We start from the raw sequence: 12,765 nt of genomic DNA on the forward strand, positions 1-12,765 counted from the left end.
GTCACCTCCTCAAAAAATTCAATCAGGTTTGTCAGGCATGACCTACCCTTTATAAAACCTCTGATCAACTGAAAATTTGAGGTGTTCAGTCACCCTGCCCTTAAGTATAAATTCTAGCAATTTCCCGACAAAGATGTTAGGCTAACTGGTTGTATAATTCCCTGGTTTCCCTCTCTTGTCATTCTTAAATATGTGTGCAAGTTTCCAATCTAAAGGAATAGATTTGCAATCTACTGCTAGTTTTGCTGATCACAACTGTATCTGCACACATTTCCCCGACACTGATGACTGGCTGTGGGCCTGCACATTGATCAGCTCGCAGGTTGGATGCCAGATGAAGCCAACGTCAGCGCCTGCGCACTAATCGCAGTTCCTGCTTGGTCTTTTTTCTCTCTCCGAGATCCTGCTGCAATTTGCCGGAGGAAGCGGCAGGGGCTGGTGTTTTTTGCGGCATTTTCAAGCCAATAGCATTAGCTTGTAAAATATTTGGAAAAGAGTGAAATCAAGCGGCCGCGTTAGTCCCGGAGCTCGCGGGCTGTGCCGAGTGGCTGGAGCGCGAGCGCTGATTGTGACGATGGTTTGCGGTGGCTTCACCTGTTCCAAGAACTCGCTGTGTGTCCTCAACCTGCTCTACACCGTGAGTACCCGGGGGGGGGGGGAGAGGGACAACCTGCTCTACACCGTGAGTACCCGGGGGGGGGGAGAGGGACAACCTGCTCTACACCGTGAGTACCCGGGGGGAGAGGGACAACCTGCTCTACACCGTGAGTACCCGGGGGGGGGGAACAACCTGCTCTACACCGTGAGTACCCAGGGGGGGAACAACCTGCTCTACACCGTGAGTACCCGGGGGGGAACAACCTGCTCTACACCGTGAGTACCCGGGGGGGAGAGGGATAACCTGCTCTACACCGTGAGTACCGGGGGGGGGAGAGGGATAACCTGCTCTACACCGTGAGTACCCCGGGGGGGGGAGAGGGACAACCTGCTCTACACCGTGAGTACCCCGGGGGGGGAGAGGGACAACCTGCTCTACACCGTGAGTACCCGGGGGGGGGAGAGAGACAACCTGCTCTACACCGTGAGTATCCGGGGGGGGAGAGAGACAACCTGCTCTACACCGTGAGTACCCGGGGGGGGGGGAGAGGGATAACCTGCTCTACACCGTGAGTACCCGGGGGGGAGAGGGACAACCTGCTCTACACCGTGAGTACCCGGGGGGGAGAGAGACAACCTGCTCTACACCGTGAGTACCCCGGGGGGGGGGAGAGGGACAACCTGCTCTACACAGTGATTATCCGGGGGGGGGGGGGGGGGGGAGAGAGAGACAACCTGCTGTACACCGTGAGTACCCGGGGGGGGAGAGGGACAACCTGCTCTACACCGTGAGTACCCGGGGGGGGAGAGGGACAACCTGCTCTACACCGTGAGTACCCGGGGGGGAGAGGGACAACCTGCTCTACACCGTGAGTACCCGGGGGGGGGAGAGGGACAACCTGCTCTACACCGTGAGTACCCGGGGGGGAGAGGGACAACCTGCTCTACACAGTGAGTACCCGGGGGGGAGAGGGACAACCTGCTCTACACCGTGAGTACCCGGGGGGGGAGAGGGACAACCTGCTCTACACCGTGAGTATCCGGGGGGGGGGGGGGGAGAGGGACAACCTGCTGTACACCGTGAGTACCCGGGGGGGGAGAGAGACAACCTGTTCTACACCGTGAGTACCCGGGGGGGAGAGGGACAACCTGCTCTACACCGTGAGTACCCGGGGGGGGGGGGGGAGAGACAACCTGCTCTACACCGTGAGTACCCGGGGGGGGGAGAGGGACAACCTGCTCTACACCGTGAGTACCTGGGGGGGAAGAGGGACAACCTGCTCTATACCGTTTCTGGGAGAGGGGCAACCTGCTCTACACCGTGAGTACCCGGGGGGGGGGGAGAGAGACAACCTGCTCTACACCGTGAGTACCCGGGGGGGGAGAGAGACAACCTGCTCTACACCGTGAGTACCCCGGGGGGGGGGGGAGAGGGACAACCTGCTCTACACCGTGAGTACCTGGGGGGGAAGAGGGACAACCTGCTCTATACCGTTTCTGGGAGAGGGGCAACCTGCTCTACACCGAGTATCTGAACAAGAGAGGGAGAGACAGACAGAGAGACATATGGCAGCAATCCTGCAGGGGTTGGAGATGACGGGAATGACTGAAAATATCATTTCCCTCCCCCTGCACCCCAGATATAATTCTGTGTATGCTTATTTTGATTTGTAAATGATAACGTTTGAATTGTGGCCTGATACTTGTTTACAGTCACATTTATATTATAAACACATTTGTTACATGGAAGATTTTTTAAATTGCGATCCTGCTTCATATGTTGAGGTGGTCTTGTGCATTCACCGCTTAATCTGTCTTTTAGCTACCGATCTACCAGATGCTTTACGTTCCCAAGGATCTGTTTTGTTGTACACTAGATTCCCTCTGGCTTTTGTAAAGCTATTCTAAATATGCTGCATGATCATTTTTTACTGGTAAACATATGTGTTGTATTACCATTACCGTGTAGAAGTAAATTTGCATGGAGTATAATCAGGAAGCTCTGGTTGGGTGTGTACCTTTACCATTCAGTACTTGCAGTACTGTACCGGCAAGTTTAACCTCTGGAGGGATATTCATTTTTTGTCAGGTATTTTGCATTAAGTGTTGAAAAATTTAGCAAGTCGGTAATTCATTGTACATTTATCGGACAGCTGTCAGAATATTAGTTAGGATTAAAGAGTAGAAACAGCACCATATCCCATGTCAGCAATGATGGTCTATTTTATGAATAATTAAGGCAGATGAGAAATTGTATCCCCTGATTTTGCAGCATATTCTGGATTACGTTGCTTAATCCATTACAAGTAACCAGAGTGATCTATATTTATTATAGAGAATAACATAACCCAGGGTTCAGATAAACGCCACAAGCCAGGAGCACAGCTTGTAATTGTCTTGTGTGAAGCCAGTGGTTCACTTATGGTCTTTAAATCACTCTCTTTGGAATCTGGTATACTGTCTCAATCTTGTGTTCAGAGGATTTGTTTTGTGGCTGTGTCCACAGTTGGTACACTCCATGTTCTCAGCAAATGATATATAAGAGTTAATTATTTCCATTACTGTTCCAGATTTAGTGAGGGGGAAAAAAATTCCCAGTTGCTTACTGAGAAGGTGTATGTCCATTGTACATCATTATTTCTTAACTTAGTTTGAACTTTTGGGTTTTGTGAATTGGAACGATTATAAGATTAAAAAAACAAATCTAGTTTTGTCTGTTTTCCCTATATGTCACATCAGTTTCCACTGCAGTAGTTGAAACACGTTGAACCAGATTTTTATCCATATCACACAGAGATTTATTGTACAAGGAAATCAATTCGGACTGCATGTTTGGCAGTTTATGTAACTATCATACAGCTTTATTTAAGGAAGGGATTAACATCCTCATTTTCTTTCTTCAGGAAAGGGAAGTCCACCACTTAAAATTAACATTTCCTGCAAAGGTTTCAGTGATTTTAATTCTGAAGACAGATGGGAAATCAGGCATTAGAAATTGACACTCCTTTTGACTTTCTTCCTGTGTGCAGTTTGTTTAAAGACTTCTGTTGTGTTTCCTGTCACTTCCCTTTGGCGAGATGCTTGCATCTGGAAGTAACTGTGCTATCTAGTCTTGAAATTGCTATAGAAACAGTGCACACAGCTATTCAGTGAAAAGTAATTATTGTAAAATAGGAATTAGTCAATTATTGAATTTTTTAAATGGCAAGTAACAGTAAATTAAATCAATGAAGTGATTGTTAGTAGCCCAGCTAGTATAAACATGGTGCAACATGCTTTGGATGTGGTTGGAAATTTTGGTAAATGTACAGAAATTGCAGTAAAATTATATTACTGTTGTGCAATTTTATTTAATTTTGTTGACTGTGAAAGCTTAAAGTATGGTTTTAATACGCAAGGTACAGGGACTTGCAAAGACAGACAGAAAGGAAGGGATTTTTGAGGGTGAGCATTTGTATTCGAGTCAATAAGTGAGTCATCCCTGGTAAGTGCTATGACCAGTCTAGAATCAGACCATGATTGAACAATCGGGCATTGGAGCTGGAGACCAGTACAATCAGGAACAGTGTTGTCATGACAGCAGGACACGTGCTGAAGGAAGCCGAGTAATTAGGGGCACTGGATGGATTAATATTGGTAAAAGAAGCAAGACTGGTATAAAACCCTCCATAGTTACTTTCAAGATTATATTATCAACAGATTCCTAGCACTATTCAACATTGTAAAAGATAATCTACCAGAAGAAAAGGTGGTTCGAAAACCAGAGGTGGCAGTCTGGGCAAAGATGCAGTTTGCAGGTCATAGTTAGATTATGGTTATAGGTAATGCTTTGCTCAGGGAAGTAAGTAAATTGTACGGACTATATATACAGAATGATGAGTTGTCTACCTGGAGCTAGAGCAGTACATCTTGAGGAAAGGTTAGAAGGGATACTGAAGGGGACAGGTACAGACTCAGTGTTGGTTGTCTATGTAGGGCTAAATGACATGGGGAGAAATAATTTATTGGTCTTAAAAGCCATATGAGGAATGGTTCAAAATGCATTGATAAAGGATGTAAAGTAATTTTCTTTGGCATAATTCTAGTATTTGGTAAAGGAAGGGAGTTCACCTGAAAATTTGAGGAGGTAAAGGAGTGGCTGGCAGAATGGTGAGTGTACAATAGTGTCATGTTCATGAATAACTGAATCCTTCTAGAATAAAAAGGACTGGTAAAGGAGGCTACACGTAAACCAAGTAGGGACAAAGACGTATGAGGAGCATTTGAGGCATCAATAGAAAATCATTTAAACTGGACAGGTTGGTGGGTGGGGATCAGAATCCCAGATGGGATGAATTGTAGAATAGAAGCAGTCGATGGCTAGCTATGTACACATATACCCTGAGGGAGACATGTGAACTAGATGTAAGCAGGAATAGGCAGACACTGGTGAATGGAAGAGGAGGAAAAATGATAGTAAGATGTATATATGCAACCACTAGGAGCATTAGAAATTAGATATCGGAACTGGCGGCTGTTGTGGCAGTAGGGAATTAGGATATGGTTGGCATATCGCAAACGTGGTTTAATCCCGAGGATGGAAATTAATATAATTCGAAGGGATATAGAGTGTTTAGAAAAGAGAGTGGACAAAACAGGAGTTGATGTAGCCCTACATGTCGGGGAACCTGGGAGGTAAAAGAAGTTGATTGTGTAGGATGTAAAGAACTACAAAATGAACCACTGGAGATACATTTTTAATTCAGAAATAAGCTAACAATAGGGGTATGCTATTGGTCATCAGGTCAGCATAAGGAGAACGATTTTCTTTAAGAATAGGTAAGGGAACTATAGGAAGGATGTGATTGCTTTGGAGAGGGTGCAGAGAAGATTCACCAGGATGTTACCTGGGATGGAGCGCCTCGGCTATGAAGAGAGACTGGACAGGCTGGGGTTGTTTTCCTTGGAGCAAAGAAGGCTGAGGGGGGACCTGATTGAGGTGTACAAAATGATGAGGGGCATAGATAGGGTAGATAAAGAGGAACTTTTCCCCTTAGTAGGGGGGTCAATAACAAGGGGGCACAGATTCAGGGTAAGGGGCAGGAGATTTAGGGGGGATTTGAGGAGGAACTTTTTCACCCAGAGGGTGGTTGGAAGCTGGAACTCACTGCCTGAAAGGGTGGTAGAGGCAGGAACCCTCACAACATTCAAGAAGCATTTGGATGAGCACTTGAAATGCCATTGCATACAAGGCTATGGACCAAATGCTGGAAAATGGGATTAGACTGGGCAGGGAGGGATGGGCGGCGCAGACACGATGGGCCGAAGGGCCTCTTTCTGTGCTGAAAAACTCTGACTCTATGACTCTAAGGGGAAATGAAAACAGGAAAATTATTTTAATGAGAGAATGAAATCTAATATAAACTGGAAAAACCCAAGTGGTTTAGAGTCAATGCATGACTGCTTCTTGACCTAGTGTATCAAGGAAGCTATGCTTATCTTGATGTGGTATTTGTTAAACACCCAGAAAATGGAGGTCATCACACTACCAGGAAATGGAGCCCGCAGAATGGTAAAGTTTATCATGATCTAGGAATCAGAAACACCAAAGGCCAGGAGCCAGGGACATAATTTTACAACGGTTAAATTCAATGAAATGAGGGAATACTTAAAGTAAATTGGGAGAGGTTGCTCAGCAACACTTCAGTAGCAACACTTCAGTGGAAGACAAGTGGAATGCTTTTTAAAGGTGTAATGCTGAGCAAGCAGGACATCCCAATAAAATACAATCTCAGAAGAAACAAACTTGGTCCTCAATGGATTCATAAACAAATTAAGAGTGAGATAAAGAGGGAAACAGTTGTACAGATCTTGCACGGAGAAGGGGCTTACTGAGGTGAATACAATAAAATGCAGAAACATGTTTAAAGGACGATCAGATGAGCAGAGAGATCTGGAAAAAAAAGCATAGCAGTTGAAGCATAATACTGTAGTTTAAAAAAAAAAAAAAAATCACTTCCACAATAGTAACAGGGTAGTCGGAAAAGAGGTGATAACTAAAATATGCAAACAGGCTTGAAGTTGAGGATGCGCGCAAAATATCCCAAGTGGACTGTGGTAAGCTCTGTGACATGCTGTATTTTGACTTCCAAAAGGAACAGAAGCATCATCTACAGGAGTATAGATTGATGCAAAATAGTAATTTAGCAACTCTGCTATAACCTGAATTTCTGTGAAATGTTTGTTTCACAGTATTAGATTGTGTGGTATACATCAGCCAGGATACTTTATGTAGTTGGAATGGTGATGCTTTCCTCACTCAGGTTTTGTGATGTAATTACTGCAGGATTGGGGGTTAGTGTGCAGTTGATTACCAGAAAATAACTGTACATTAGAATGCTTGTGGGTAAGTATAAAGTTGTAAACACTGAAATAGAAAAGAAAAATGAGTTTAAGGTTGATGGTAGCTATTTGGAAGTTGTTTTACTATGAGGGCTGCATCTTGTCCTCAACAGTGACTTCCAGCATGGGTCACTGAGTAGCGCTTAGGAGTAGGAATCCTTGCTGATGTTTTTATTCCTCTGCTCAGTCAGGTGGTGCTCACATGATGCAAGTCATGTGGACATTGGGCCTGGTGTTTGTTTCTCAACACACCTGAAGAGTTGTGCAGATGTATAATAGCACATTGGCACAAGAATATAGAGTTGAAGTTTTAGGATTAGATTCTAAATTATGGTTGGATTTACCATAGAGTGCATATTACTGACAACTATTTACAAGCTATAATCAATTTCATTACTGGAAAAGTTAAATGAGAAAATATATTGCAACTTCCACTGAAGGCCATTTGAAGTGCCACGAGTAGCAGTTGTGCACCATTTCAAAAATGATTCTTTTGAACTCCATCAATGTTCTTGATTCTGAAACTATTTAGCATCCTTGCATGTTTAAAGTGGGTGTAGATTTGAGAAATGTACTTGTACAAAAATGTGCAAGATTTGTACAAGCGATGATGTTTAATCTGTCGGCTAATTTATATGCCTTTTTAATTTAATAGTGAACGATAATTGCTGCAATAAGCAAAGCTTGGACGTCTGCAAAAAATGATGCAGTGGGGTAGATAATGCAATTTGTGCTGCTGGAACGCAGAGCCAGCAGCAAGCCAAAGTCAACAGCGGGTACACTAATAGGTGGCTCTGAGAAGGCCACGGTCACCCAGGGAAACAAATTAAACTATATTCTGCAGCCCCTGCTTGGAGCAATTGAAGGGCTTCTCAGTCGCTTCAAATGCATTATCGGGAGCTCAACTTATTTACGTTAAAAAGGGGGCCTTAATGAGCCTTGCGCACATTCACTGCACAGGCGTTGTACACCAGCTACACAGTTTGCATGCATTCTTGAGCATTCAACATATTGGCTATTGAATGTGCCTTCGGCTGTGGGACCCAGGAACCTGAAGCACAGCTGCACTTAGTGTGATTCTTGCCAGCTACACTATAGCTTTATTTTGAACCATAAACTTATAAATGAATATATTGTAAGAAGTCACACAACACCAGGTTATAGTCTAACAGTTTTATTTGAAATCACAAGCTTTCGGAGCGCTGCTCCTTCGTCAGGTGAAGTGGAGAGATGCATAAAGACACAGCTTATATAGTCAGAGAATAATGCCAGATGTTTACAGGTAATCTTTCTAACGGCCATTTCACACCTCAGCAGAGAGATAATCACAGCAATCAAAGGTGTGAATGGTGTCCAAACAGGTCAGTCAGGAAAACATTACATCAAAGAACAATGAGGTGGGGTCACAAGGGGTCAAATGTTGCAGATGCTGGGGTCTGTATGGAAAAACAAAAAACAGACAAAAAAACATTTTCTTTGCTGGAAATCATAGCAGGTCCGGCCGCATCTGTGTAGAGAACGAGCCAACAACGACTTGAGTCTGGATGACCCTACGTCAGGTGGGGTTACATGTAGCGTGACATGAACCCAAGATCCCGGTTGAGGCCATCCTCATGGGTGCGGAACTTGGCTATCAGTTTCTGCTTGACGATTTTGCGTTGTCGTGTGTCTCGAAGGCTGCCTTGGAGAATGCTTACCTGAAGATCGGAGGCTGAATGTCCTTGACTGCTGAAGTGTTCCCCGACTGGGAGGGAACACTCCTGCCTGGCGATTGTTGCACGGTGTCCGTTCATCCATTGTCGCAGTGTCTGCATGGTCTCGCCGATGTACCATGCTCCGGGGCACCCTTTCCTGCAACGTACGAGGTAGACAACATTGGCTGAGTCACATGAGTATGTACCATGTACCTGGTGGGTGGTGTCCTCACGTGTGTTGATGATCTGGCATGTCTTGCAGAGGTTGCCGTGGCAGGGTTGTGTGGTGTCGTGGCTGCTGTTCTCCTGAAAGCTGGGTAATTTGCTGCGAACGATGGTCTGTTTGAGGTTAGGCAGCTGCTTGAAGGCGAGTAGTGGAGGCATGGGGATGGCCTTAGCGAGGTGTTCGTCGTCATCGATGACATGTTGGAATTACCTAGCTTCCAGGAGAACAGCGACCACGACACCACACAACCCTGCCACGGCAACCTCTGCAAGACATGCCAGATCATCAACACAGATACCATCATCACACGTGAGGACACCACCCACCAGGTACATGGTACATACTCATGTGACTTGGCCAACGTTGTCTACCTCGTACGTTGCAGGAAAGGATGCCCCGGAGCATGGTACATCGGCGAGACCATGCAGACACTGCGACAATGGATGAACGGACACCGCGCAACAATCGCCAGGCAGGAGTATACCCTCCCAGTCGGGGAACACTTCAGCAGTCAAGGACATTCCGCCTCTGATCTTCGGGTAAGCATTCTCCAAGGCGGCCTTCGAGACACACGACAACGCAAAATCGTTGAGCAGAAACTGATAGCCAAGTTCCGCACCCATGAGGACGGCCTCAACCGGGATCTTGGGTTCATGTCACGCTACATGTAACCCCACCTGATGTAGGGTCATCCAGCCTTGAGTCATCGTTGGCTTGTTCTCTCTACACAGATGCGGCCAGACCGGCTGTGATTTCCAGCAAAGAAAATGTTTTTTTGTCTTTTTTTGTTTTTCATACAGACCCCAGCATCTGCAACATTTGACCCCTTGTGACCCCACCTCATTGTTCTTTGATGTAATGTTTTCCTGACTGACCTGTTTGGACACCATTCACACCTTTGATTGCTGTGATTATCTCTCTGCCGAGGTGTGATAAATGGCAGTTAGAAAGATTACCTGTAATCATCTGGCATTTTTCTCTGACTATATAAGCTGTGTCTTTATGCATCTCTCCACTTCACCTGATGAAGGAGCAGCGCTCCGAAAGCTTGTGATTTCAAATAAAACGGTTGGACTATAACCTGGTGTTGTGTGAATTCATACATTTGTCCACCCCAGTCCAACACCGGCATCTCCACACCATGAATATATTGTAGGAAAAGATGTACAGTATCTAATTTAAAAATGTTTGTGGTAGGATACTATGAGAAGAAAAGAACAATTGCTTGAATGAAAGTAAAGAGTTCTGCTTTTGCCTATCCCCAATTTTCTCTGTCTATCCTGAAGGCACTGTCTCACCTCAAACAAGTGGCCACATGATTCATGTGTGAGCCTTGATAAGTCTCAGCAGGCTGTTCAACCTCAGCCAAGCTTGATGCTGTCCTCGTTCAACATCCAGGCATGCACTTCCAGCAGAAGTTGCTGGATAGCAATCAGAAGTGGGAATTCTGGCCATTTTTCACGTACCTAACTCGAGACTACTCAGGCCAATTGTCGCATTCTCCTGCTGTCCTGGCTAAGTTTAACTAACTCTGTACAGACCAAGGATTGTATCTGGGATTTCACAGTAAGAATGGCTCAGTTACACACTAGATAAACTTGTTGAGCCTTGGAGGAAGTGCGAGGCCTTGTTCTTTTCCCTCCTTCCCACCATTAGTCTCCCTCACATTCAGATTACGCCTTAAATTCTTGAAATTTGTACATTTTTTTTTCTTCATGACTGAGTCATTTTAATAATGTTGCTGCCATTTGGAGCTTTACATCAAATGGTGCAAGAAATGCTGTTGAGATTTTAAAAACTTTTTTTTACTGTAATCAACTGAGTGATTTGCTGCTTATCAGAGGCAAGCCATGAATTGATCTACCAATTTTCATAGTACTGGATGTTCTGTTAAGTGCACTGTAGTGATTCAGAATTTTCAACAGCTATATGATGCTCAACTATTTAGCACAAAGTGGAGAGGTATAAAATATTTTCTGAATAGTGTACAAGAGGTTTGTTATATCTTCAGATTAACAATTAACAAAATTAACCACTGAGATAACTTGAATTGCTGCGGAAGGATGCATTATTGGGGCATGTTCCAAGAATTTAAAAGGACACAAATTGATTGCAGTTGATTCCTCCACATGTAATCTGTGGGTTATTCTTTGCATCTGGTTTCTCTGCTTTCACCTTGTTGATGCTTAGCAGTTCAATCTTATGACTCACACAGGTGGAGTGAGATTGATTTAGTACATGTTCATGCATGACGTCTCCAGTCCATGGATCAGGAAACAGCCCTGACCCCTCCCACTCATTTCTCCTCCTTCAGCTAAATCTGCTAACAGGACTTGCATGCAGAGGCATACCATCCTAATTTTAAATGTATATAAATTCCTTACAGGCTCCAGTTATAAAATAACTTGGTTGTATACTAGTAATAACAGTTCCTTGTGGCATTTGGTGTTGCTTTGCCCTAAGGAGTCAGATACAGATCATTGGTGTGATCCCTATTCTCATCTTCTACACTGAACAACTCCTTGTTATAGGTAATCTCCATCTCAGATCCTCGTCCTCTCCTGAATTAACTGCCTTCCTGTCATCTAAACCTCTCCATCCATGTAAATTCTCCTAACCATATAAATGGCTACCCCCTTGACTACATCATCTCCTATGGTCTCTCTACTTCTCTCAATCACTGACAAGGCCATCTCCAACCACTTCCTTGTATCCTCCACCTTCAGTCCCACTTCCTTCTGCATATTCTCCTCAAAACACAAACTCTTGCCCAAGTCAATTATAACCACAAGCTCCAAAGTGCCAATCCTTTGGCCCTCCATTTGTGATGATACCTCTGCAACTGTTGATTTGCTTACTCCCTTGCTTCAATCTTTGACGCCCTTGTCCCCAACAAAATCTTCACCATTTCCCATCCTGGTCATTTCCCTGCTATTGCAGCCATCTTCGGTCCATCAACTCCAAGGGGTGCAAACTGGAACATACCTGCAGTTAGCTATCGATTGCTAGATCTGCCTTGAACACATCAAGCTCCACTGAGTCTCACTTTGCTCTCCCAAAACTGTGTACTGCTCTAGGATCATCCTGAAGGGCAAAGGTAACCATAGGCTCCTTTTCTCTACTACTGACCACCAAATCAAGCTGTCCTCCCCTATTCCCTCCACCCTCACCTCCTAACAAGTGTGGAGAGCACATGGATTTCTTAGTCTCCAAGATGGAGACTATCTGTTCAGCAGCCTCTGCTACTTCCCTTTGCCCACTAAGACAAACCTACCCTCAGTCCCATATGCACGCTAGCCTTGAAACCTTGATTCTCTCTAGATATTTTCCCCCCTCTTACCCTCTCCAAATTTATCTCATTCATGAGAACTCCTTCCTGTTCCCTTGACCCAATTTACAGTAATACCTGATTACCCAACTTTCCTTCCTGGCCCTCATTTTAGCTGATCTTATAAATGGTGTCCTTGTTCCAGATATTGGTCCTCTACCTTTCAAAACAAACATCGTCACTCCCTTCCACAAAAAATCCCTTCCTTTACCCCTTCCTAACTACTGTCCCATCTCCAACCTCACTTTCCTCTCCAAAGTCCTTGAATTTGTTGTCACCCTCCAGATCCATGCTTGCCTCTCCTGCAGCTCCCTCTAACAGGTTTTTGCCTCTCTCACAGCACCAAAACACCTCTAACCAAAGTTATGAATGACATTCTCTGTCTGTGCTCATGGTGCATTGTCCTTCTCTATTCATACTCCTTGAATGTGTAGTGTATGTAACCTGTACCACCTTAAGAGACTACCTTAAGGTGATGAACTACTTTCTGATGGCTCCTGTATATTGTAGTACCGGTGGTGACCACACCGGTATATAAA

At 44.8% G+C, this 12,765-nt stretch overlaps 1 protein-coding gene across 1 annotated transcript in view; it reads left to right on the plus strand.

The window, feature by feature from the left end:
- The first annotated feature begins 359 nt into the window (after positions 1-359).
- tspan13a (tetraspanin 13a) overlaps positions 360-12,765 on the plus strand; it is a 100,637-nt gene continuing 88,231 nt past the window's right edge. Inside the window, exon 1 of the mRNA XM_085988409.1 lies at positions 360-637. Within this exon, the coding sequence (XP_085844535.1) occupies positions 575-637 (63 nt within the window). The 5' untranslated portion in view covers positions 360-574. The remainder of the gene's footprint in view (positions 638-12,765) is intronic.

Source organism: Somniosus microcephalus, chromosome 5 (genome assembly GCF_052327205.1).
Source record: "Somniosus microcephalus isolate GS21.2 chromosome 5, FLI_Smic_1.0, whole genome shotgun sequence".
Classification (NCBI taxonomy): Eukaryota; Metazoa; Chordata; class Chondrichthyes; order Squaliformes; family Somniosidae; genus Somniosus; species Somniosus microcephalus.